General features: G+C 39.9%; 1 protein-coding gene across 2 annotated transcripts in view; it reads left to right on the top strand.

The window, feature by feature from the left end:
* Positions 1 to 25,936, top strand: part of dnmbp (dynamin binding protein) — a 68,655-nt gene that overhangs the window by 14,091 nt on the left and 28,628 nt on the right. Inside the window, exons 2-4 of one of the 2 annotated variants that reach the window (XM_004915871.4) lie at positions 1,580 to 1,726; positions 3,913 to 4,035; positions 7,424 to 9,358. In XM_004915871.4, the coding sequence (XP_004915928.1) occupies positions 1,582 to 1,726; positions 3,913 to 4,035; positions 7,424 to 9,358 (2,203 nt within the window). In that variant the 5' untranslated portion in view covers positions 1,580 to 1,581. Of the gene's footprint in view, positions 1 to 1,579; positions 1,727 to 3,912; positions 4,036 to 7,423; positions 9,359 to 23,855; positions 25,577 to 25,936 lie in introns of those variants that run through there. The other variant, XM_004915872.4, reaches the window with a different exon arrangement.

Here is a 25,936-nt window from a genome sequence, read left to right as displayed (position 1 = left end):
AACTACAAAAGAGTTATAGCTTAAGGATCAACTGCAGAAAGTAACAAACTCCAGCGCCACACATCACAATACAATGAAATAGTACAATGACATACCAGATAAAGCAGGAAGCGTGATGTAGTACAGACAGGTTGAGGCTGAGAGGCTAGAATAGCAGCAAAGAGGAATATAAAATTGAGGTTTTTTCTACACTGTCCAGTTGCATGCTGCGCATTGCAGTTTTATATTAACTTTGGCTGTAGACAAATTGATAGGTACAAACTACATTACCCATCATCCACTGGGAGAGGCATGTCAGGTACACTAGAGAAAAAAAAGTTTTTGGTGAGTTTCTAAAGTACAAACCTGCCAAGGCTCCAAAATCTAGCCCAAATCTGTATCTTAGTGGGTTTGTACTTTGGAAACCTATACAAGATTTAAATTAGTAGCCCATTTTGGTGGAAAAACCACCAACCTGGCAACCCCGCCAAAGGGGAAAATCCACCCCTAACCAAACCCTATATTAAAGTGTGTCAGCTCGTTTCGTATGATATTTTGTGCGTGTATGGCAACTGGGCGAGGCGACTGATATCGCAGAAGGCTGCTGATATTGGTCGATTCGCCAATCGGGCGGGTTAAAAGATTTTGATCGGGCGCCATTGAAGAATTGTAAAAATTTCAATTATTTACTAATAATTGGCTGTATGGGAGTATGGGAGATGGTCTCTGTAATTCAGAGCTGCTAAATGTAAGTGTTATTGCATCTTATGGCTGTGCTTTGCCAACCTGTTGCTGTTCCATTTGTTTCAAATTAAGTGGTCATATTACATTTCCAGGGGCAGAAGTGCAAGACACTAAGGGACGCAAAAGCAGTACTTGTGCCCCCAGGCTTGTAGCTCTCTGGATACAAAAACAGGCATTCCATGCAGAAAACAGTCAGGAGATGCAGCTTAGCTCTGTCCTACCCTGTAAGGACAGGGCCCAGACGCAGGATGCACCTTCTTCTCCTACCTTGCGCCTCAGAATGGCGTGCAAAGTAGGGGCAGGCGGGGGCGCAGAACGGTAAACTTGTGAGTTTAATAACTTGGCACCACAAATGTTGGGGTCGTGGCCTAATTTTTGTGATGTGATCACACATTCGCAAACAGCGGTCCTGCACCTTGGAAAGGTTATTGCACATGTGCAGAAGGCCCTTCCCAAGTACTGCACATGCGTGCAATGGGAATTTGCTTGAAGGGAAGGGACCCCTAAATCGGGCAACTCCGGGATTCTATGGGGAGTTGACAGTTCTGGGGGTGGGAGGGGAGGATGCCTGTGTGCCTCCCTCCCCATCCCTTACTGATTCAGCGCTGACTAACACAGTCAGTGCTGTATTCGTGAAGGGTCCTGCTGGGCTCTGTGCTCCAAAACAGAGTGCAGAGTTCTGTGGCTATTTGCGCACACAAGGCACAGCGTGCAAAGTTCAAAAAATTGCCCAGTTGTGCCATTTTTTTGCACGCTGCTCCTGGACTTGCAAGTGAGCCCTTCAGTTACTCCATTTCATATTGTCCCATTAATGTTTTATTTCTTTAATTTACATTTTTTTCCTTTGTTCCTTTAGGGATGGAGGTGGGATCGGTGGTCCGAGCGATATTTGATTTCTGCCCCAGTGTTTCTGAGGAACTAACACTGTTTGCTGGGGATGTCATTGAAGTTCTAACTGTAATAGATGAGTTCTGGCTTCTGGGCACCAAAGAAGGAATCACTGGTAAGATAATTTTATTTCTGTCCTCCTCTTTGTTTTAAAGGCATTTGTTATAGAATAAGAAAGAAAGTTTGCCAGCACTTAGTTTGCCTTTAAAATTTGTTATAGAATGTTTTTCCCTACAAGAGCAAACAGAGCCTGCACTTTGGATAGGGGAAATAATAGTATTAGTACTAGTATTAGTATCAGTGTGGAGGGGCCTATTTCTCTTAAAAAAAACTGTTGTTTCCTCATCCAGATTTTGCTCACTGTTGCATACCTCCAAGGGGGGCAGGGGACAAATTCTCTGTGATGGTTGTCTTTTAAGCATTTTCTGTGATCAGTACTACATCACATACCTTCATGCACAGTTAGTTAATTAGAGTTGGAAGAGGATCCAGGTCAGATTTTTTTAGCTTCTTCACTTGTTTATTAAGAAGGTAATGGAAGGACATAGTGACTGACAGAAAAATAGAAGGGTCTGAAAGGTGGTATGGGAAGGATTTGTTGTTCCTTTCTGGAAACAGTAGAAGCCATAACTCAAGAAATAAAAAATATGCATATTTTGGTTTTCCTTTTTATGTCATTACCTGTTTCCATGCAGTACTAAAAGATGTCTGTTTGCTTCAGAAGCCTGTTTGTATAAATAAGCTGCTGTGTAGCCATGGTGGCAGCCATTGAAGCTGAATAGGGTAAAAAGGCACAGGTTTACACATCTAATAACAGATAAACCGTAGGGCTAATGTACTACAAGCAGGGCAGGCTGCCAGATGCAGGAACAAAAAATCACAACCCACAGTTTTTTGCACTTTGTGCCCTTCCTGTAGAAAAATTGTATCAGGTCTCTGCTATCAAAAGAAGAGTGTAGAGATCTGTGCCTTCTGATGAATACAGAGTTGCCTGCATTTATCAGTGCTGTATTCATAAGGGTTGTGTAGGTTCTGCCTTCGAGGACCTGCCGATTCTGCACTCTGCGCCTTGTGCCAGACTTCTGTCAAGGACCATAGTAAATTAACCCCAGTCCAATGGGTTTGGTTTTAGCAAAGGAAGAAGAGGTCAAATGCCATTCATGGATCTCTACAGGACTATAGAATGGAAGCCGTATCATATAAAAATAAGACATCTGTTGCCAAGAAACAGCTTAGTTGTAGGTGCTTGATCATCAGATACAAACTGTAAATGTACTGTATAAAAATAATTTTAACTTGTTAGTTAGTTAGTTAGTTAGAGGTAACTGGCCCTTTAAACAGGACTGGTGCTGAATTGCATGAGCGCAGCTGGTCAAGAATTTGTTTTCTAATGGCAAGGCAACTTAGAAAAGGAAAGCAAATATTTAATTTGTTGGCATGGGTATCTGCACTAATGACAATCTGTGATTATAAATTAACCGCACATGTCTATGCTGAGTCAGAATTCTTGAATGCAGGGGGTAGCCTGGAACTGCTGTGGGTGTATAGAGTCCAATATGACTGCCTAATGAGAATTTTGTCTTTGCCAAAAAAAAAAAAAAATGGTCATCCTCCTCACAATTTTTGAAGAATATAAAATTATTTTGCGACTGTGCCCAGTAACTTTTAGTTATCCACTGCTAGCACAGCTGAGAATGGCACTGCGAGTCTGACAGGTGGTTCGTTCTCAAAGTTGTAAAGCAAACATTCAGCAGATTTACATGACAGTTTGCGGGGAACGAGTAAACAATTGCGTAGACAGGCGTTAGGGCTGTGTCAAGAACAAAAACCCTATGAGAGTTTATACCTGCTTAGTTAAAGAGCAACTCCGGTTTCTGAACCAAAATTTGTTAAAATAGTCAAAGAAGCCAGATCAGCAGGAGAACAGGGGGATAATATTGCACTAAAGATCATTAAAAGGCTGCATATTTTTTAATTGATATATATTGCAAAGTTGCTTAAAATGTATGTTTACTTTTCAAAAAGTTGTGTTTGGGTGGAGTTCACCTTTAATATGAGGTTTTGCATAGAGGCCACTTCTAATAACTACTTAGTATGAATATGGGATCCATTATTTCAAAACTGGGTACCCAGAAAGCTCCTATATATAGAAAACTTTCCATTTAAGGATCTAATTCCGAGTTTTTTTTTGGTTTTTTTTTTTTTTTTTTTAATGCCTTGCTGTAAACTGGCAGGGCACCCTCTATGACCTACAAACAATTTCTGACTTCTCCCTTAACTTTTTCATCCCTGTGCTTGCAGGCCAGTTTCCCGTGAGCTTTGTAGAAGAACTGTCCATCCCGAGTCTCAAGCATGGAGAGAAGCTCTATGTCTGCACCAGTGAATTTACCTCCCATGAACCAGGAGCGCTGTGCTTGCAAAGAGGTGAGATTTTTGCAGAAGAGTGTATAAGCAGGTGTACAGTTCTGAAATTTGCACTCATTGATCTTAAACAGAAAGATCCAATCGTTTTGTGACCTTATAGAGGCTGTATGGAACAAGGCCTAGGGCTACCCTTTTGTTTAGTGTGATAAAGCTGCTAAAGTGTTAAAGAAGCAGTTTCTCCAAACAAAGGGGCTGATTCACTAAAGGTCGTTAATGCTTAATGCATAGTTTTTTGCATTAAAAAGTGTGCGATAATCAAGTACCGATTCATCAAAGTCATTTCGCATGCGTTACTACTCATATCGCATGCGCAAAAAAACGCATTATCGCAAAGCGTTATTTCCATCGCATTACGGTAATTATCGAATAGAATTTATACTAACGCATGATTCACAAACACACAAGAAGCTTTAAACATGTGAAATATCGCGGTAATCTGTGCTAATATTAACACCAACTTGGAAAAGGCGGTATTTAAAAGACATTGTGGTTCGTGAGCGTTTGGCAAGACAAGATGGAGCTTGCAGTCGGATTTTTGTTGGCTTGTGAAGAAGAGGAGTTTTCAGGGAAATGGTAGTTTTCAGAACGCTAGTTTTCAGAAAGTAATGGCTACGTGTGTAATAGTGTGCACTAATATTGCGTGCTATGAAATAAATATGTCTATGGAGATTTCATTCATCCAGGTCATGGTATATCTAGTATAAATAAATCTAAAGCAACTGGACTTGTTTGGTAATCATTGAAGACGTTTCACTACTCATCCGAGCAGCTTCTTCAGTTCAACTGACTGGTATGGGAAGTCCTCAGCATATATACTCTTCCACTAATCCAATCACAATGACACTATGTAACTCTTCAGAAAGGTGACATCTGAAAGGTGAGAGGTGTAAAAGAGGCCATTCATGTCAAAGTGGAGAAACCATCCCTTAACAGAGGCGGGGGACTTCGACACCATCTGTCTGCTACATACAATGCTGTTCTAACATCTGTACCCCGGCAGTTTCAGAACTCTTCACACATCCATTCATGCAACTCTAACAAGTAACACCTGTTTGAAGAGTTGCATGATACTTTGGTAATCCTTTCAAAGTAACTCCACAGCATTCACACCTCTGTGAGTTTCAGATGTCACCTTTCTGAAGAGTTACAAAGTGCCATAGTGATTGGATTAGTGGAAGAGTATATATGCTGAGGACTTCCCATACCAGTCAGTTGAACTGAAGAAGCTTCTCGGATGAGTAGTGAAACGTCTTCAATGATTATCAAACAAGTCCAGTTGCTTTAGATTTATTTATACTAGAAACGCATAAATATATCTCATGGTTTAAAATATTGCTTAAAAATCTGTCATCGCCAGATAAATAATGACAAGAACATTGCTTCTTAATCCAGACAAGTGTCCTTTTAGTGAATCGATCATTAACTCGCAAAAAATAAGAAGTGATAATATTTTTAACGCATGCTATAAATATCACTTGTTTTTTCAGACTTTAATGAATCGGCCCCTAAAAGTCTAAGGTTTAAATAAGACAGATTCCTCCAGTAACCTTTTAACTTTTAACTATGATCTAATCATTTACACCTGATCTAGTGCACCTAGATATAATTTAAGGCAGTGCTGTCCAACTGGCGGCCTGTGCCCCCCACCCCTTTGTGTGGCCTCCCATCTGTCAGGCTGCTGCGACTGCTTACCTTTATGTAAGCTTTAAATGATATCAGAACTGAGATTAACTGGCACCTGCAATGGTCACATCTCAACTTTAGCCTGTAAGCCCCTGCATTGTTCTCATCTGTAAGACCCTGTATTATTTATTCATATAACTCCTGCATTGTTCCCCACTTTACCACTGTAAGCCCCTGTAGTGTTCACAGACATAGGACCTCAGAATCACTGGAAGCACCCGCCTTATTTGCCTGTTCACACCTCAGACAAGACTGTAGGAGCAGCGCCAGCACTTTGTCTCTGTACAAAGTAGAGTAGAAATTCTTCATCATCTTGGAGTGGTCATGATCAGTTACTTGGGATGTGGTTTAAAAAAAAAAAAGGAGTGGTCAAAACTGGCTTCCATTATTGGCCCTCCATCACATTGGCCAGAAAAACTTCGACCCTCGGTACTACAAAGGTTGGACAGCACTGATTTAAGGTATTTTAGGTGGTGATAAATGTAGAAGGGATACTTACTTTTTTCCACATGCAAATTCTACATTTATGTTTATATATATGACAGAATGTTCTGGAACTGGAATTTTCCAGCTAATGGATCTTTCCATAATTGGAATGGCTCTAAAAAACATTTTAAACATTAAAATTTTACCCAACAGGATTGTTTTGCCTTCAATGAGGATTGATTATATCTTAGTTGGGATCAAGTGCAAGGAACAGTTTTATTATTACAGAAAAAAAGGTAGACACTGAGAATAAATGTATTTATTAGATTGAAATGGAGTACAGCCTTTCCATAATTCAGAGCTTTCTGGATAATGGGTTCCCAGATAACGCATCCCAAACCTGTATTATACTATCATTTGTATATCAGTATTGTTAAAATGAAGATATCTTGAAATGTAAGTTGAAATATGTTAAAAAAGTCAGAAATTACCATGGAGTTTACTTACTTTTCACATGACTGTATTATGAACTGCTCCTTATTTGCAAACCTAACAGGCTGCAGCTGGGGGAAGAAAGGTGCTTGTTTATAAAGAGTCTTTTCAGTGCACTGGTTATTTGTTTTGATTGTGCTTGTACAAGAAAATAGAATGCAACTATATTCAGCTTCAGATATTGCCCTGTTTATTGCAAGGAATAACAAAACCCATATGTCCTAATTAAACCAATAAGCAAAAGATATGTTCAGCACAAGCTCTTTTCATTGAACCCATGTTCAATAAGTAGGTATAATGTATTCACTGTTTGTAAATGAGCCAGAGTACTTCAGCATGAGTCTCAAGTTCCTATGTGATGTTTTCTTTAGCCGGCCAGGGACTAGTCAGGATTTGTTGAGGGTTTTTAACATCCAAATGGCAGGGAAGAACAATTAAACCTGTTACAATATATTGCTTTGAGCTTTTTGAGTAACTTTAAATGTCTGGCATCAACAGATGGGCATGGTAGGGTTTTTACATCCTGGGGGCTTGATTATGAAGTCTGTATAACGTATGTGATAACATCTGAAACACATGTGGAAATGGTTCACTCAGCTTTCCAGTAGAGGTCACTCTTTGTTTGGTGTATGCTGGTAAACTGTTTGAGGGACACACTGAAGCATACAGAAGTACAGAAGTTATTTGTAAATATACTTAAAGGAAAGGTATCATAAAAATTCTATACTATTACTCACTAGTACTTGTCACTTGTTGTTTATGTATCATGTGTCACTTATTTTTACAGGCGATCTACTGGTTCTGGAGGGAACATTGACATCCAGTTGGTTACAAGGACGCAGTTGTTGGGGGTCCAAAGGATTTTTCCCATTATCATGTGTACAGGAATTCTGTCTGTCATCCAGGAGCCGCCAGCTTTGTCAGAACTCTAATCTTGAGCTCCCAAGTTATGCTATAGGCCAGGCAAGAGCCATTTTGGGACTTTCTGCTCAGCTGGAAGAGGAGCTGGATTTTAGAGAAGGAGATATTATTACAATCACTGGAGTGCCAGAGTCTGGATGGTTTGAGGGTGAATTGAATGGGCGAAGAGGAATCTTTCCAGAAGGCTTTGTAGAATTGCTGAACCCTTTGAGGGTTTCTGATGTTAGAATTATACATAGTACCTATGATGACTTTAAACATGACAAGCTAGCAGAAGTAGCCCAGTTCCCTGTACGTGGAAAATGCAACAAGGAAAACCACCGGGAGACTGAAGATCAAGATGGCACTTTTGCAGTTGCTCTCTATAAATTTGAGGCTATGGAACAGAGAGAGCTTGACTTTGAAGTAGGTGATAGGATTAGAATAATTAAGACATTAGAAGATGGCTGGCTTGAAGGGGAGTTGTATGGAAAGAGGGGTATTTTTCCTCACAGATTTGTCAAATTGGAGAGCCCAGAAAAAAACTCATTTTACAAGACACCAGAAGGAACCAAAAACAGCAACACCTCACGTGATCTTGACTTCTCTTTTACAGACAACCACAGTGGTTCTGATCCCCATTACTGGGATGTTCACATGGAAGATACCTCAAGTGTCTCAACTGCTGAATCTCAGGTTCAAATAGCAGATAATGACATTTCTGTAAATGAATATGAAACTATACGTAGCAAATCTCCTAAGCCACAGCTACCTCCTCGTCCGCAGAGTAAGGTATATAGCAGCCCTGCAAATCTTGTTCAAGATGCTAACAAAGGTAAATTAATTACTGCACAGTTGCCTAACAGTGGACAGGGATCTAATGGTTCACATGAGAAGTGGTCTTCCAAAAGGACTGTCTCTTTAATCTCACCCGATGAGGCAGTGCATTCTCAAAAGAGTTCAGATGAGGTCAAGAACAGAAATAACAGAAAAAGTAGCCTTCAGTACCAGGATATAGCGCTTTGGGTAGAGGATCAGCGCCACAAATCTAAGATGCAATCTAACTCCAAAAATAAGCAGGAAGGTCCTTCTACATATTCATGGTCTTCACATGCAGAGAGGCCACAAAGTGGAACACGTAGTGTAAACAGTGGAAGTGAATTAATTGACCTAGACTCTAAATTATCTGAGCAACTTTCTCAGTTTGAAAAAAGCCTATCCAGCCCTACAGCAAATGGCAACAAGCATGTGTCAAGGCATTTTTCAATACTGGATTATAGTTCTGAAACAGACATTATTAGAGGCTCATCTCAGCTCTCCAAAATCCAAAAATCACCAGAAAAAAGAAAAATATTAAGACCCCCACCCCCTCGGCCAACCCTTAGATATAATTCAGTTTCAAATCCATCAGTTAGAGGTAGGCCACAAAAAAGTGCAGATACACAGAGCACATATCCTCCTTTCCCACTCAAACCATCCAGGCCAGCTCCACTGCCTCCACCAGGCAACCAAAGAAATACACCATCTCCTAAACCATTACCACGAGTGAGCCAACAATCTGAGAACTTAACTGCACCAGAAAACCATGACACTTCTTTGGAAGAGCAATGTGACAAAGCCCGTGCCTCACCATGCCCATTCCTGCAACTGAAGATTGACGATGTGGAAAGAGAGTTGGATGTGTACAGAAAGACTCGTGAAGAGTTGGCCTTAATGCTTGAAGAAGAGCAGGATGAACTTGTGAGGACAGAAACACTTGAAAACTTGGAATTTTGTGACTCAAACATAGAAGGTCTACAAGCAGAACTTCAGCACCTTAAAGGTAGGGTTTGCTGTTTTGCTTTTTTTTTTTTATGAACCGGGCCACTGGTTATGGTATAATGACAAAAATATGTTACGGTAGAATATTTTAAAACAAGAAAAGTTCCTCCTTTATGAGAATTATGGGATTACAAATAACATATCTCCATACATATTGTGGAGCTATATCCCCCATAATTGTTGGCTGAGGATTAAAGAATGTCTGGCTCTGCAAACTGTAGAGTAAGGTAGTATATCCACTTTTCTTTTTGAATAGTCACAAACTGTGCACCATGCCTAGGAACCCATCACTGCCAATCAAGTACTATTTACTGGTCACCTGGTTGAAACAAACATCTCATTGCTTATCAGGTTAGGGTTGCTATGACCCCATTTAGAAGTAGACTTTTACAGTGATCTAATAACATTTCTGCATGTGGCAAAAGTGAATACTTAAGATTATCATAATTTGAAGCTAAAATCAAAATCTGGTGTTTTCAGTCAATGGGACTGAAAAATAAGGTGTGAGTGAGTGACCCTGTTTTATTTAAAGTACGGGGATCCGGCAAAGCTTGATCAGATGTACAACACGTTTGTGGATGTGTACAAACCTTAAAGCTGAATTATGATCACTGCTACTTTTTGCAGAATTCAAACTGCCGCAACCTTCCCAGTATTTCTTCACTATGGCTTGATTGGTATACACCGCAGGGCTCCTGGTACCAGTGATTAGTGAAAGGAAGGCAATAATAGTTTTATTAACAACCATCGGTTGTAGAATGTAAATCTCAGTATTCACCAAAAGTTTGGTCACGTCTCTCAGCAGAGCACACTGAGTACACGCAGGGTTTCTATACGTATTACAGAAATGATAATAATCTGACCAAAAATAGCAGCAAGATAGCATGCAGACCAGTTAGTGCACATTCATAGTGATACACTGGAGCCCAGATGGCAGGAGAGTGCAGCTCACGTGTGTGCGTGTGTAAGGGCTTATGTGTAAACATCCTAGCTAGCCCTTTTTAAGCAAAACGAAAACAAAGTAGGTTACACTGCTGTCATAGCAACTGCTGTCTGGAGTGACTGGGACAGAATTGGGGTACAGTGCAAACCCCCTCTGTTTGCCATTTTCCATTTCACTGAATATATTGATGATCTTAAGTGAATTTTATTCACTCCTGTCTGTCTGAACTAATACACTTTCACCAGTGCTTCTTTTACTCAACGCGTGAGCTGTTCTCCAGCCCATCCCGTGCCTTGGCCTGTGCAAATAACAGGTTACGCCTAGTACAGAGGCCTAGTTGCTATTGTTCCAGGGCCTGACCTGCTGTGGAATGCAACCTACATGTCATCCTATAAATGATTATTCCTTCACAGGGCTGTGTTTTAGAAACGTGTTCAAATTTTGAATTTGGAACTCCCAGCAACTTTAGTTATTTGTCAGGAAGCATATTGTTTTTTTTTTTAAAAGGTGTTTATTTTTCCTCTTTTTCCAAACAGAAACAAACACACACAAACATTAACTGCAATAAAGTACAAATAATACCATTTTCCAGTCTAAGTACAGGGTACAATACCAATATTTTGTTGTATTATTCTATTGTTTTACTAGTTGCAAATCAGTAGTCAGTTAGCATAGCTTACTATTGGTTTGGACTCGTCAACATCCCAAATGCGGTGTTTACCATTTGGGCTTGTATGCATTGCTCTTTAGGGCTCATTAGCTAGAGGGTGCCTCCGGTCGGTTTAGAGTAGGGTTATCTAACCAGGGGGTCCATATTCTGTCAAATTTCAATGGGATGCCTCTTGGTGGTACTGTTTTATTGACCATTGCTATCCATTCTGCTATTGTGGGCACAATAGGACTCACTCATTTTATGATGAGTAATATAACGTTGCCCTCATTAGATTCCTGGAGTGATTCTGTGGAATCAGTACATCTACTAGGTGGCATAATTCTGGGGTTTTTACTCAAGGTAGAGCTAACTGTTCAGTAGGCATATTTTTAAATATTATAGTCATCTTAATCTGTGTACCCTGTGAGTGCATACAACTGACCTTTTTGCACACTTTTTTAAAAAGCCCTCTATAGAAAATAGCATTTGGCCATTTAAGTCCAAAACTGATCCTGCCCATTATAGTAACATCTCTGCACTAGATTTCCCTGTATAAAACATGCACAATTTATTGTTAAGTATTTGTTGGTAACTCTGTGGTCCTTGTACCAAAAATTATATTAATAATTCAAAATTGCTGTGACTTATATACAGTTTTCTGATTTTCATTTTCACATACACAGTTTATAAGCTGGTCTTCATTACAATATTGTGTGTTTCTGTAACTGATAGCATTCCTTTTCTGGCTTTTTAACCTCCAGCTAGGGTTGCCACCATCTCTGAAAAAAATAACTGTATTGTCTTGCCCTACCTCCTGCTAAACAGGCTCGGTTAATTTCAGGGTTATTGACCCAGCAACCAAAATATAATTGTCAACAAATAGACTGCAAGGCCAATTGATATATTTAATTGCTTATTTTTCTTTTTAGGCCCTCTGCCATTAATCTTCTATTTTAATTTAAAAACTGCTCCCTGGTTGCTAGGGTAATGAACCCCTACCAACCAGATAAATACCAGGCCTAAGAACTGCAGAACAAAAATTTAAATTAGTAAAAAATATAAAGTAAAGAAATTAAAAATAATAAAGAGTAATAGCCAATAAAATTTTGCTGTGTACATCATATATAAGTTTTAGGTGTACAACTCCTGTAATGCAGACCTGCCACTAGGGGTCACTTTACTCACTATTTTATAGGACTGGCCTGTTTAACTTTAAAACTCACCATTTCTTTTTTGTAACTATCTTTTCTAGACAGATTGATTTTTCAATTAAACCAGTTTTTAGTGCTTTCTCTAGTATTTACACCATGTAACCCTTACTCCAGGCTCTCTGTATATGTAGAGCTTTGAACACAGATACTTTATAGCTCCTGCAAGGCTGGAGGACATTTGCAGACCCTAGGGGCTTATGGTTGGAGCACAACCGCAACCTTTTCTCTGGTCTCGTAACCCACAGAACCCAATTTGTACTTTTGATTTAGTTAAAATAATAAAACCAAGAATCTGATTGGTTGTTGAGAGATAATGGACATGTACTATATGATCCTCAATGGCTAGCCAAACAGCAAAGTCCAAAATTAATCCGAAACACAAAAATTTAAAAAATCAAAAATCACATTTTATTCAAAAAATCATTATTAAAAGCAAACAGACCCCTCAAAATGCCGCCTTATGCATTTCGTACCCTACCGGTACTTCCTACGGTCATAGGCATTGGACTTGGACAAGCATTGCTAACTGTATGGACGTGACCTATGGATTAATTAATTCTCCCCTGGCTGGTACGCTCATAGTTGTATTGCTTCAGCTGTGACCTGTGAACTACTGTTCTCCCAGAGGCTTCTGTGCTGGTAGTCGGAACGGACAATTAAAATTCCGCACTGCAGGGAGGTGAAGCATTTTTTATTATAATTAGTCCTCTTAACCATTTGATTGCTGGCTCTTTCTTGACTCTTTCACATTATGCAAAGCAGTCAGTTAACCCAAAGCTTAGAGTGTAATAATGATTACAACTGCTATTGTAAAGGGTTATTCAGATCTAGATCTGGATTATCGGATCTAGATCAGGATTTGCTTATTTTCATACATAGCCTGTCATTGCCTGGAACCAAAATTATTTCTATATTTAAACTGTTTTCTATATTTTAAGTATGAAACCATTGCTTATTTGATAAGATAAGAAAGATTCCTTCTCAGCATATTCACATCTGTACATATGAATGGGAAATGGGAATCCTGTGGATTTACATAAAAGCAAATACAGTACAGAGGGGAATCTGTGTTACTAGTGCTCTTACAACAGTCCCACTAGTATATAGATCCAGGATAGCCAACATTCCTGCAACCCCGGGCAGATGGCTATACTTCTTACGCTAAAGAGAGCAACTGATTACAACATGTAGTGACTTCGTAGTAACACCATGTGTTACATGATCATTTCCTGTGTTTAAACCCCCATGTGCAGTTTGAGCAGTACTTATTGCCTACACAATAAATTCACTGGTATGTTACTTAACAGTGCTGCCCAGCGCAGGCCAGATACAAAAAGACCACTTATCTGAGCAGTCAGGGAAATAATAGGATATGCCACATGATCCAGATGAGAATTTATGGCTTGCATCCCCTCCCTGCTTGCATGCTGTGTGAGGCTTGTAAGCATTGCTAGTGCAGAAGGCACGCATGTGTCTCACAGTGTTATTCACATAAATGCCTGGCACTGCCAAACTCTGTGTACTAGGGGAACTACTGGGGTAGAGCTGTTTTATTGATTCTGTAGGTTTGCCTAGAAAATGTAATGTACTAAAGCTGGCACTTTTCCATTAGATGGCTTTGTTTCCAGTATATTTAATGCATACAATCCCAGAATTGAATATCTATATATTTCTGTGTATAGTGGACCTTATATTACATATCCAGTACATTTTAGAAGCATTGTCGAGTTCAACAAAATTCTTCTCATTTCCATTATTTTTGGCATTACTCTCATACTAAAGAGCTTGGTTGTTGGTTGCTGGGGCTATAGAAGTAAATAATGATTATGCTAGATGGACATCCCTTGATTTTGGACCAGTAGCGTAAAGGTGACCGTACAAAAGCCCGACCTGCACAGTATCTGAGCAAATGGCCTTCAGGCTGAATGGATGAGCCGTACACATGCATGGCCACCTGTGTATTGTTCTACTTGTTTGCTAACCACCTGAATGATTGGATCACCGGAAAACTGAGAAAGAGAGAAATAGCTCCTCTTCACTTTCTTTCAGCTGATAGAAAGAGGGCAGATAATCCTCAATCCTGTATAGTTACTTGTTTTAAAATAATGTAATTGTGCCTGTTCCACTCCCTCTAGTCTTTATTAAGTCGCTGCAGATTACCTGCCAAACCTTACTCCCAACCGGTGTGCCCGGGGTGATGGGGCCCACTAGGAGCAGAGCCCACTGGGTTTTGTTTCAGGGGGCCAGTCTGACCCTGGATATAACTTCTCAGATGATGGTATATTTGAAGATGAGGAAGATCCACTTGTTGTCCATTGAAACAAAGGGAACAATTGTATTTGACAGTAGAGCTGGGCGGTATGACCAAAAATTTATATCACAGTATTTTTCAAAATTATATCGGTGTCACGGTATTTGACGGTATTTTTTTTTCCATGCATGATTAGGTGTTAACCCCATTTCCTAATAAATTAGAGAATAATTACTGCAGTATTGAAAATCAGAGTCAGGCAAGCGAAGGATCGGCAACAGAAAGTCGTAAGGTAAATCAGGCAGGCTTAGTTTCCCAGGCAAGGCCGCAGACAACATAGCACAGGAGGAGGCGTTTGATAGCTTTAAATACCCCCCACGCATGCGCAGAACCGGCGCCGTCAGCGCGTCACGGACGTGCACGCTTAGACATGTACGTGCGCTTTGACAACGGGACGCGCATGCACACGCAAGGAGGCACACGAGACCGGGCCGCACGGGTGAGTACCCTGACACCCCGGTATTGCGGTATCTGAAAAATGAATATAGTTTTTAAAAAAAACACCGGTATTCGGTATTAAACGGTATATCGCCCAGCCCTATTTGACAGTAATGAATTTGAAACAGGACTTGGGCAAACAGAACAGGAGGGCAGCTATAAGACCAATGGCTTATGGTGTTCAAAACAGCCACTGCTTGCCAAAGGCAACATCCCACTGATATCAATTACAAGTAAAGGCAATCTAAACACCCTGTGTTGTGGTGCCAGATCAAAGTAAATACAATGAAACCTCAGTTTTACATACCCTGAAGTTTTCTCTCATTTTAAACAATTGTTTTGTGGTCCCACTGCTATAAAATGCATAAAACATTTTCCTGATTTTACATTTTCCTGGATTATACACCATTTTTTCTAATCCCTTGAAAAACATAAAATGGGGGATTATTACCAACAGTGCTCGTGATTTTAATCCTATTCAACAAGCGATCCAAAGAGAACAAACAAAAACCTAGAAATGTAGACGCTATAGTACTGCTGCACACAAGATTCTACCGTGCTTGGCACTGAGTGGGTTAAACCTAGTTCTCACATACAAGTGTATCTGGTTTTGTGTCTTTTTCCTACCAAGCCGAGAATGTGAAGTTAAATTCTTTGGCTTGTATTGCAGTAAATATTACAGGTATTTTTGTCATGGGTTCACTTTAAGAGACAAAGTTGGGCTGTCACCATGACAGCGAGAAATAGTAAACTGCCGCCCTTTTGTTCTACCCAAGTCTCCCGTAATTGAGGTTTCTGAGGCAGAGAGGGGCCTCAACACACAAAGAGGCAGAAACTCTACCCCTTAAAGAAACAGTGCCCATTTAAATCAGTGCTTCCCAGCTTTTCCCCAATTTCTTATCAATTGTGCTGTATTGCCCCCACAGGTAAAACAATAAATTCAAAATGCCCATATAAGGGCGCTTTATAAAAATAAATGTCATAATCATGACATTAATCATTAAAAAGAATCATTTAAAAGAAAAAAATAGGGGCTCATTTGCACTTGGCCTTGCTTGTTTTCATTGGTGTACTTGTAGTGGGCTAAAAAAAAAAAAAGTTAATCACTGATTGGTTGTTACTTTTCAGTACACACCCCCCAAACCCCCCTGTCTGATCTCACAATTAGCAGAAGGGATGGCCAGAAACTGATCGGCACAGCTGTGTTTGCAGTACAGGCCTGGCATAGTTACAGAGTGCAGCATAGTGCCAAAGAGCAAACCATTATGTATTCTGCACACTGTACCACACTTTTTACCCTAGATGCACCAGAATGAACCGTTCTTCCCCTATGAACAGTTCGCAGTGTGATTTTGTTCTCCTTAAAGCTCTTGTAGTTGCATCTAAAGGTGGCCATACACGAGGCGATTTCGCTCGTTGTGCGATGAACGATTATATCGACAAACGATCGTATGGCGATCGAGTTCCCATACGATATGCCATCCACGGGCAACGATAATTCGGGAAAGATTTTGTCGCATCATTATCGTAAAATACCTACGATCGTACATCTACGTACGATCGATGTCGTTGCCATTATCGTAAAATACCTACGATCGTACATCTACGTACGATCGATGTCGTTGCTGGCAATCGTGACATGCGCAGAGAACAATCGTTGAAAGACAAATGTCTGACACTCACACCAACTGGCAGATTTTATCGTTAAACGACCAAAATTTTTAAACCTGGCCGATCGATTTTGGGGACGATAATGTCGGCTCGTTTAGTGGGCCGACGATCGTTCGTACACCACCAACTATACGATAACTTAACGATAGCATCGGATCGTTCGGGAATCGGTCGTTTGTAAGTAAAAAATCGGTCCGTGTATGGCCACCTTAAGGCTCAAGTAATTAAGACATATCAGCCTGCCTGTCCTTGCGAGTAGGGTATAGCTGAATTTACATCTCTCGCTTGAGTGGGACATATAAATCCTCTATTAACTCCAAGTCATGTGACAACACTTAGCAGCAAGCACCATTGCACTCACTAGCAAAGCTGGGATCCTGTGTAGTGTATGTGTATGAGGCTTTGAAGGGGATCTCCACCCAAAAACTGGGTTTTCCATAATAAAAGAAAATGTATTTAAGCAGTTCTCCAATATACATTAAATAAACATTCTCAGTCCTTTTGTTAATGTTTTTGCTTTTGAAAGCAGTATCTGTCTGGCTGTTAATAAATTCTTTACTGCTGGTTCAGACTCCTGAAAACAAATTGCAAATGCCTTTGATACATCTGAAAAGACAACCTTTATACAAGGAAAGAAAGTGCTTCTTGTGTCTTTTAAGGAGGCCATACACGGGCAGATTTAAGCTGCCAATCCAAGTCTAGGGCCAAACGGTCAAATTATCCTGATATTGGCCACCTTAGTTGGGCATATCAGGAGAAGATCCGTGTATGGCCACCTTAACGCAGTTTTTCGTAACCACTAGAACAATTAGATAACATTTTCCTTTGTGGGACATCTTGCCTAGGAAGCTTTGATATTTTTATGTATTGAAACATTTTTTAATTCAGGAGGGGCCTCAGAAAAATGTGCTACGCCTTTAAGCCTGCAAATCTTAACGACATGCCAAATCCAGATAATAGGAATTCAGATATTCAGCTACATTTTTCCTACCCTGGTGTGAGCTGACCTAGACTCGTCTCCGCTTCTGTTCTTCCCTAGCAATCTTGCTTCCCCCCTATATACTTCTGCTGAAAACTCTCATAATCTTTTATGCACATTCTTCATCTATGGTTTTATAGATGATTACAAAAATGAATGTTTCCATAAACTAGCACTTTTTTCCCTAAACCTTTCACCAAGGAATCCACCTGCTACTTTATATTTTGCCTCTGTGGATTTTTTTCCAACCTAGTTGTTATTTGGCCTTTGATATGACTTTATACATTACATACTGGCCCGTCTGTGCACTTCTTCTGTACCCCTTGGCGAAGCTGTCTGCTGTCATCAACTACATTATCCTGGTATCGTCTGGAGAGGACAAAGGTACTGTGAATGTAGCCACTGTACAGAACTGGGAGAACTGAAATCTAAAATGTACCCCCACCTCCTGTAGCTTTCAACATATACAGTATATACAGTTAAACCTGTTTCTCATAAAGAGAATAGGATTTTTGTTTGACTGCTAAACAAAACTACTTTGATGTGACATTGTTTTTATGAAACGTTCCATGCTGGTTCCATGTACGCAGTCTGCATTATAATCCCACTGATTATAAAGGTGGCTAGCAAAGACTCATATCAAACAACATTTGGAATTAAATCAGAAACAATGCCATGGCATCTCTCTTTGGTAAATTCTTTATATTTGTTTTTAGAGTTGCCCTGTCTGTTTTTTATTGCCTATTGAACCTGGGCGCAGGCAGCATATTCAGTTCAACTGATTACTTATATGCCCTGCAGTGTGTGTATTTTAGTGATGTCTAGGTTTATATGACGATCTAAAAGGTTCACTAAACTTATAATGACGGATCTATGGGGGAATGTAATAAATGGTGCAAAGTTTTTACCAGTTCTAGTAATCTATAGCAACCAATCAGCAAGTAGCAATAACGATCACCTGTTTGAAAGCAAACATCTAGTTGGTTGCTGTGACTAAACCTAATACAAACATGACTTTTATTGCACTACCCTATATGCTTCATATTTAGTATCCACATGTTCCACATTGCTGTACCCTTCCAGACACATGGTGATTTTACAGTATGGAACAAAGGCTGTAGCCTCCATGTGAATGGCAAGTATTTTAGGTATGAGGTACGGCACATGGCACGTTTATTATACATAACCAGCAGCATGAGATCTGCCAGCTCATAGCAAAAACATGATTATAATGGATTTTTGTATCAGAGGTTTAGCGTGTGTACTGATGCAAATACATTCCGTCACAAGTTCAAACTTGCCATTATCCAGGCAGTTAACATTTTAAACAGGTAGCATCTTATTGTTATATAATATGTGACAATGTCTCAATCTATTCTATAGATATACCTATGCTCTTGCCATGTAAATTGGTAAATACTTTCTTTCTACATTTATATAGTGCTGAAATATTATGTAGCACTTTACAGGTCATGGTTAGATCAGTCCCTGTGGAGCTTACAGTCTGTTCTTCACCATACACAGACCTATATGTTTTTGGGCTGTTGGAGGAAACCAGCAATGCATGTGAGGAAAATAATATTTAATTATTATTTTTCCAGCATCTTTGTCTCCTGCAGCAGTTTACATAGTAAGAGGACACAATAACAAGACAAAAGTTTACACGTACAAATAATAACACCTCATTGAACGCCTCATTAAAAACAATACAAATCTGTTACAGCTGCATAGTATTAAGAGACAATAAGGGAAGGGCGCTGCTCCTAAGGGCTTACATAAAATCTCTTGCTAGCAGGGGGATTTTATAATCCTTTGGCTAGTGGTAGAGCACAGATTAGACTAAAGACCCCATACACTCAGGATGGGCCCCTCACAGATGGAGGATGGTGAACAAGACACTTGTGGTACTTAGCAACTATAACACAGATTCAGTGGCTTTATACGTAATAGCACCACCTAATTAGTAAACAGGCAATAAGGGGAACTTATCAAATCTATGCCATTAGGCTGATGCCACACGGGCGTATTCTCAGCAAGCCGAAAATGCTTCCTGAAATACACCCTGCTACTGAAGATTTTACCCTTCCTTGTGCTTGCACCCGAATGAATGAAATACGCTTGGGTGCAGGCACATGTAGCTGATATCCGCCAAAAAAACACGAGACTTCATATCTTCGGTGGATATCGGCTACATGTGCCTGCATTTCATTCATTCGAGTGCAGGCACAGGTAGAAGCGTATGGCGCTATTTTCGGCAAGCGTTTTTCAGCTTGCTGAAAATATACACCATACGCTAAGTGTGGCATCAGCCTTAGTCTCCTGCCACACAAAGGATTCTCGTCCTGCAAATAAACACAGGCTGAGAATCCACCCCTACACTTCAAAAAGCTTATTGATGTGCCTGCACCCGGAGCCATTGTGTCAGGCCACGTGCTGGCACATGGCAAGGATTTCATTGCATTACTGAAAACTCAAGCAGTTTCACGTTGAAATCTGCTCCCTGTGCCTGCACCACAATGGGGTATATAGTGTATTAAAGGAACAGTAACACTAAAAAATAAAAATGTTTTAAAATAACTAAAATATAATGTACTGTTGCCCTGCACTGGTAAAAGTTGCGTGTTTGCTTCAGAAAGACTACTATAGTTAATAGAAATAGCTGCTGTGTAGCCATGGGGGCAGCCATTTCAATTGAAAAAAGGAGAAAAGGCACAGGTTACATAACCTGGCTGCACCTGCACCATCTTATATTCACATACTCTGCACATACTATTCAGACATATTGCTACAGAAATCTCATTCACGGGCTTGGGTATTTTCTTTCAGCCATGCAAACCCCGTGGCCCCTAGAGACAAACACTCCTCGTTCACGTGTTTTGTTGTCTTATACTTAGTGGCTGGGGAGTTTTCAGTGGTGTTTTTCTTCTAGAAACAGGGATACTGTCATGATTTTTATGGTGTACTTTTTATTTCTTTTAAGTTACACTGTTTACATAGCAAATAATTCAAAATTTCTAAATTAAAAATAAAAAAATGGATTTCAATGCAGGATTCTGCTGGAGAAGCTCTATTGAAGGGGAAAGTTAGTTTAGTATGTTATAGAAAGGCCAGTTCTAAGCAACTGTTAAACTGGTCTTCATTGTTTCTTTTAAATATTTTTTTAATTATTTACCTTCTTCTTCTGAGTTTCCAGCCTTTAAATGGGGGTCACTGACCCTGGCAGCCAAACAACTATTGCTCCATGAGGCTACAGTTTTATTGTTTTTGCTGCTTCTTATTACTTATCTTCTATTCACAACCTCTCCTATTCATATTCCAGTCTCTCATCTAAATCACTCCCTGGTTGCTAAGGTAATTTGGACCCTAGCAACCAAATTCTGGAGAGCTGCTGAACAAAAAGTGAAATAAATAGAACACTACAAATAATACAAAATAAAGAACAATTGCAGTGTGTCTCAGAATATCGCCCTCTACTTCATACTAAAATTTAACTCAAAGGTGAACTTCCCCTTTAACTGATGAGTTTTGAAAAAAACATGTTTTCCCATGACAGTATTCCTTTAAAAGAAATGTATATGAGGTTTGCTGTCAAACTAAGAATTTCATCTTTAAAAGTAGAGATTAGTCTACTTCTTATACAGTAGAGTAGCATAGCAGTTTCACAGGCAATCTTATTATTTGTTGGTAAGGTTTAAAGATATCATTGTGGTCTTATAATTGTATTTATTTTTTAAACTTTTCCTTGGTTTATTTTGATTTACCTGCAGGAGACATTATTGGTTTTGGTATACAATACCTCAGTTAGAAGCTTAACTTGTTTGACAGGGCCTAATGCATGAGCATGGACTGACTGAGAAATCAGGGCTCATATATTGTTGTATAAATATATATATATATATATCCAAAAAAGACCAGCAACACCGAGTTATGTTCCAAAAACAATCAATTGTGTATTAAAAACGCATGAATATATATATATATTGTTGTATTTTGTACAACTGTGTGGATTCCAGATATCAACCCTTTTTATATTTGGGCCCCTGTTTACTGAGCTTGCCTTGTTGCACTGATCTGCTTGCTTTGTGCAAATCATTACGTTAAGGGCAACTGCAGCCAGTTTCAAAGAGATGCTGACACGTGTTATGTGTAGTGGCTCAACTGTGTCAAAATTTAAGCAGTTAATGGTTCAATCTTCCTCCCTAAGCAAATGGCTAAAGCATAAGTAGTGGAAAGATTAAGTTGTGTTTTAGTTGCACTTAAACTGAGCACACTGGAATCCAACCAGTGCGCTAGTGCTTACAATGGTTTTACAGCAGCAGGAAAAATGTGCTTTAAAACACAAAAGGGAGATCTAACTTCTGTTTAGCGCCACACAAGCCCGGGCTGGCAAATGGCAGAGAAGCTGCTGTAAGATGCCATAGACAGTCACTATTGAATTGGCTGGGGGGGGGGCTGTTTGGGCCTCTGTGTACTTGAAATTCCAGGGCCCATTTTGACTCCTAGTCCAGACCTTGTGCAAAAACCCCACTAGTCATAGTGCACTCATAAAGATAAACTATGTATCTTTTTATTTGAAGTCCGTCTTTTTTTTAAATATATAAAAAAAAAATCATAGCACATTTAAGCATAGAGAAATATACAGAGGCGGATAAGGAGCCTCTCAAAAGCAAAATAGATACACTATTGGCTGTGACTAGAGGATTTGGACAGCCGCAGGTTCTAACAACCTAAATTGCCAATGGCCAAAGATTAAAGCAAATTTAGTTTGCTATGTACAGGTATGGGACCTGTTATCCAGAATGCTCAGTACCTGGGGTTTTCAGGATAAGAGACCTTGCCGTAATATGGATCACTATATCTTAAGTCTAATTTTCCCGATAACAGATCCCATACCTGTAACAATGAATAGAAAAAATGTGAACTGATGAGAAGAGACCAATATAATTGTGCCCTTAAAGATTTATAGATTTAAGTGATATACAGTGATATAAATGTGCATGATATGGAATCAGACAGATATAAATGTGCCCTGATATAGGGATTGACATAGATAGACTTGACCGCATATGGAAATAACAGATATGTTTGAATACTGACTGAGTTCCTTGATACAGGCTGGGGGGATTTTAAGGAGGGAGGTAATTATTAGCCTGTTGTTTAATAAATTAATATACAGGTATTGGACCCTCTTATCCGGAAACCCATTATCCAGAAAGTTCCAAATTACGGGAAGGCCATCTCCCATAGACTCCATTTTAATCAAATAAATCACATTTTTAAAAATGTTTTCCTTTTTCTCTGTAATAATAAAACAGTACCTTGTACTTGATCCCAACTAAGATATAATTAATCCTTATTGGAGGAAAACAATCCTTTTGGGTTTAATTACTGTTTAAATAATTTTTTTGTAGACTTAGGGCTCTGGCACACGGGGAGATTAGTCGCCCGCGGCAAAACTCCCTGTTCGCGGGCGACTAATCTCCCCGAGTTGCCTTCCCCCTGCCATCCCACCGGCGAAGATGTAAGTTGCCGGCGGGATGGCAGACGCCGAAATCGCCCCGCCGCGTCTGCCATCCCGCCGGCGACTTACATGTTCGCCGGTGGGATGGCAGGGGGAAGGCAACTCGGGGAGTTGCCAGAGCCCTTAAGGTGGGAGATCCGAATTAAGGAAAGACCCCTTATCCGGAAAAACCTAGTTCCAGAGCATTCTGGATAATGGGTTCCATACCTGTATTTGTTTTAATATTAAAGTTCAGTGTGTTTAGATATTGACAGACAAAAAGTCCATTTTTTAATAAATTAAGTAAATGAAAAGGTCACAGTGGGTTCAGACTGCTGAAGATTACAGGTTGAATTAACTAAAGCTTTTACATTGTATCTTTATACATTTTTAGTTAGGACTTCAGGGGTAATGTTACAACTGTATGATTAGATTGTAATAATGTAATATATATATCAGATTTAATATTTATTATAACCCACCATTTATTGTTAATATTAAACAATTGGATTATTTTGTGCAGTTGCTGTTGTTGTGCCTGCATGGCTTTTTTCATTTCCAATTCAATAAAGAGATTATTTCCCCTTTGATTCAGTAAATCTCTGCTTCACATGCCATAATCTCCTGTCTGCCTCCTTGAGTAGTTTAGCATAACAATAAGCAGTCAAGCCTGTTCATCTGGTGAGAAGCCTGCCTTCCCCTGTAGAGGGGGACGCCTTTGTCCAATCATATTCAAGGACTCATCGGCACTCTGCTCATATGACCTTAGCTACTAATTAATTCTGGAATCAGGTGGGAGAGGTAGTAGATGTTTGTTGATTGGCTGTTCAAGATAAAGGAAAGGGGAAAAAAAACTCAGCATTGAAGTTTGAGCAGAGCACAGGGAGAAGGGAGTGTCTGCAGGTATGCTGAAAGAAAGTCAGACGGAGTTTCAACTGCAGGGAGTGTAGACCGTTCAATGGATTCCTCATTACCAGGCACCAAACCCTGTTGTTTCCAGTCTTCTGGACTCAGACTGGAGTGTATCAAGGGGGGGTTGGGAATTAGGCTGCCAGTTCAAAGCTGGTAAAAGAGCCAGTGTTTTGGATGAGCGCTACAGGACGGCAAAACATGGATCTATAATTCTTGAAAAAGAGTACAACATGATGAGCTGGGAATTTGAGGATTATCAAAATTTACGGCAGCGGGACCCGTTTGAATATCCCAAGTTCTACAGGGAACAGAGATATGGGGAGAATGTTAGTGCATCGTCTATGAGGGAAGAGCAATATTACACTGACAGCAGAAAATATGATAGAAAAACAAAAGCCTACAGGCAAGCAGATCCGGGCGATTATTACAGGATGTCCCAGAATGAAGACTGGATTGGGTATAGCGACGCAGAAAGATTTTATGACTACAGGGAGAATATCTGTGACTATCCTAAGAGATACAGGAATGAAGGTCGGTATGAGGACAGAAAAATAAATTATGATGATGGGAATTATTGTTCAGAATATATAAATGCCGACTCTCATTATGCTCCCAGAAGGGAATATGACATTCCCAATGACCATCAATATTATCAGGAATATAGTCCTAGAAAGGGTCAATGTAACGATCGCAACCTGGAGCCATACGGTTATACCACACATCGGACTGTTGATAAGAGATATTCTGCCCCAGATCGGGAAGATTATTACTATATGGATCGTAAAAGTCGCGAGTTTTACGAAAAGGACTATAGGAGGATGAAGGACTACCATAGCAGAGAACCCAAACTGGACAAATATGGAGAAACTTCTCATGGAAAATCTAAACCCTCTGATTTGGACTATGAGGATTACCCAAGGGAGAAAGAAGAAGAAAGGGAATATATTGAAGTTAAAGAATCTAGGCAAAAGTATAGTAATGCAAAGAGATCTAATGCTCGTCGTTATGACTTTTTACCTTTGGATTGTGATGATGTAGAGGGTGACAGTAAGAGAATTCAGACGGAGGACCGGAGCTTGTCTGATAGATGTTATGATGACAGAAGGAGAGACAGAAGCCATTCCTTTGAGTCAAAATGCCAGAACAATTCTAAACGCGCTGGTTATGATTTTGAATGCAATCATCCTGATGGAGTAGACCTGTATTTAAATTCTCAGAGACCTTCCAAGGAATACTACAAGGATGAATACAGGGACAGAAGGCCATTGGATGAAGATTGGGGGGATTATGATGGTTTTGAGACTGGGGGGAGAAGTACTAGAGAAAAGGATAAAAGAGCTTGTTTGGAGGATATGGCAACTGATGGCCCTGATAGGTATGCCAGAGAGCAAAAGGATATGTACGGATTGGGATATGAGGATTGCTATGCTCCTAGAAGTTCTCGTTCATTTGAACGACAGCAAAGCCAAGAACACGAGACGTGCAACAGGCCTGAAGTTGTTCTCAATACAGACACCATGAAAAGAAACAGCATTTATCGGAGGACGGCCCCCAGCAGTCTACGACGGTCAGAATTTGTGCAGAACAGGAAAAAGAGGCAAGGTAAGTGATGTTTTAAAAGTGCAATGGTTAACGCCTTCATTTTAGTTATGTTGTGTATAACATATCCTGTGCCCTGCAGCAGTAGTAATAGGTAGGCCTGTTACAGTTCTGCAGCAAAGATTTATCTTGGTACTTTCTTAGGCTTGTGGGCAGTAATATAAGTTGTAACAGGTGTTGTGCAATGTGAGTAGGCTAATTTGATCGGAAATTATCTTGGCTGAAATGTCTGTGTTGTGCAAAAAAAAAGCTTAAGAGCTGAGGTGCTCTGTACTAGCTAGATTTAGAATGGAGTATCAAGTCACAAGAAACACAGATCCAAGATTCCATTGTTCAGACCAATGCTGTTGCCTGGCATTATAT

Source organism: Xenopus tropicalis, chromosome 7 (assembly GCF_000004195.4).
Source record: "Xenopus tropicalis strain Nigerian chromosome 7, UCB_Xtro_10.0, whole genome shotgun sequence".
In the NCBI taxonomy this organism is placed as follows: Eukaryota; Metazoa; Chordata; class Amphibia; order Anura; family Pipidae; genus Xenopus; species Xenopus tropicalis.
The sequence above is the reverse complement of the archived record's forward strand: the minus strand, read 5'-3'. Positions and strand labels throughout refer to the sequence as shown.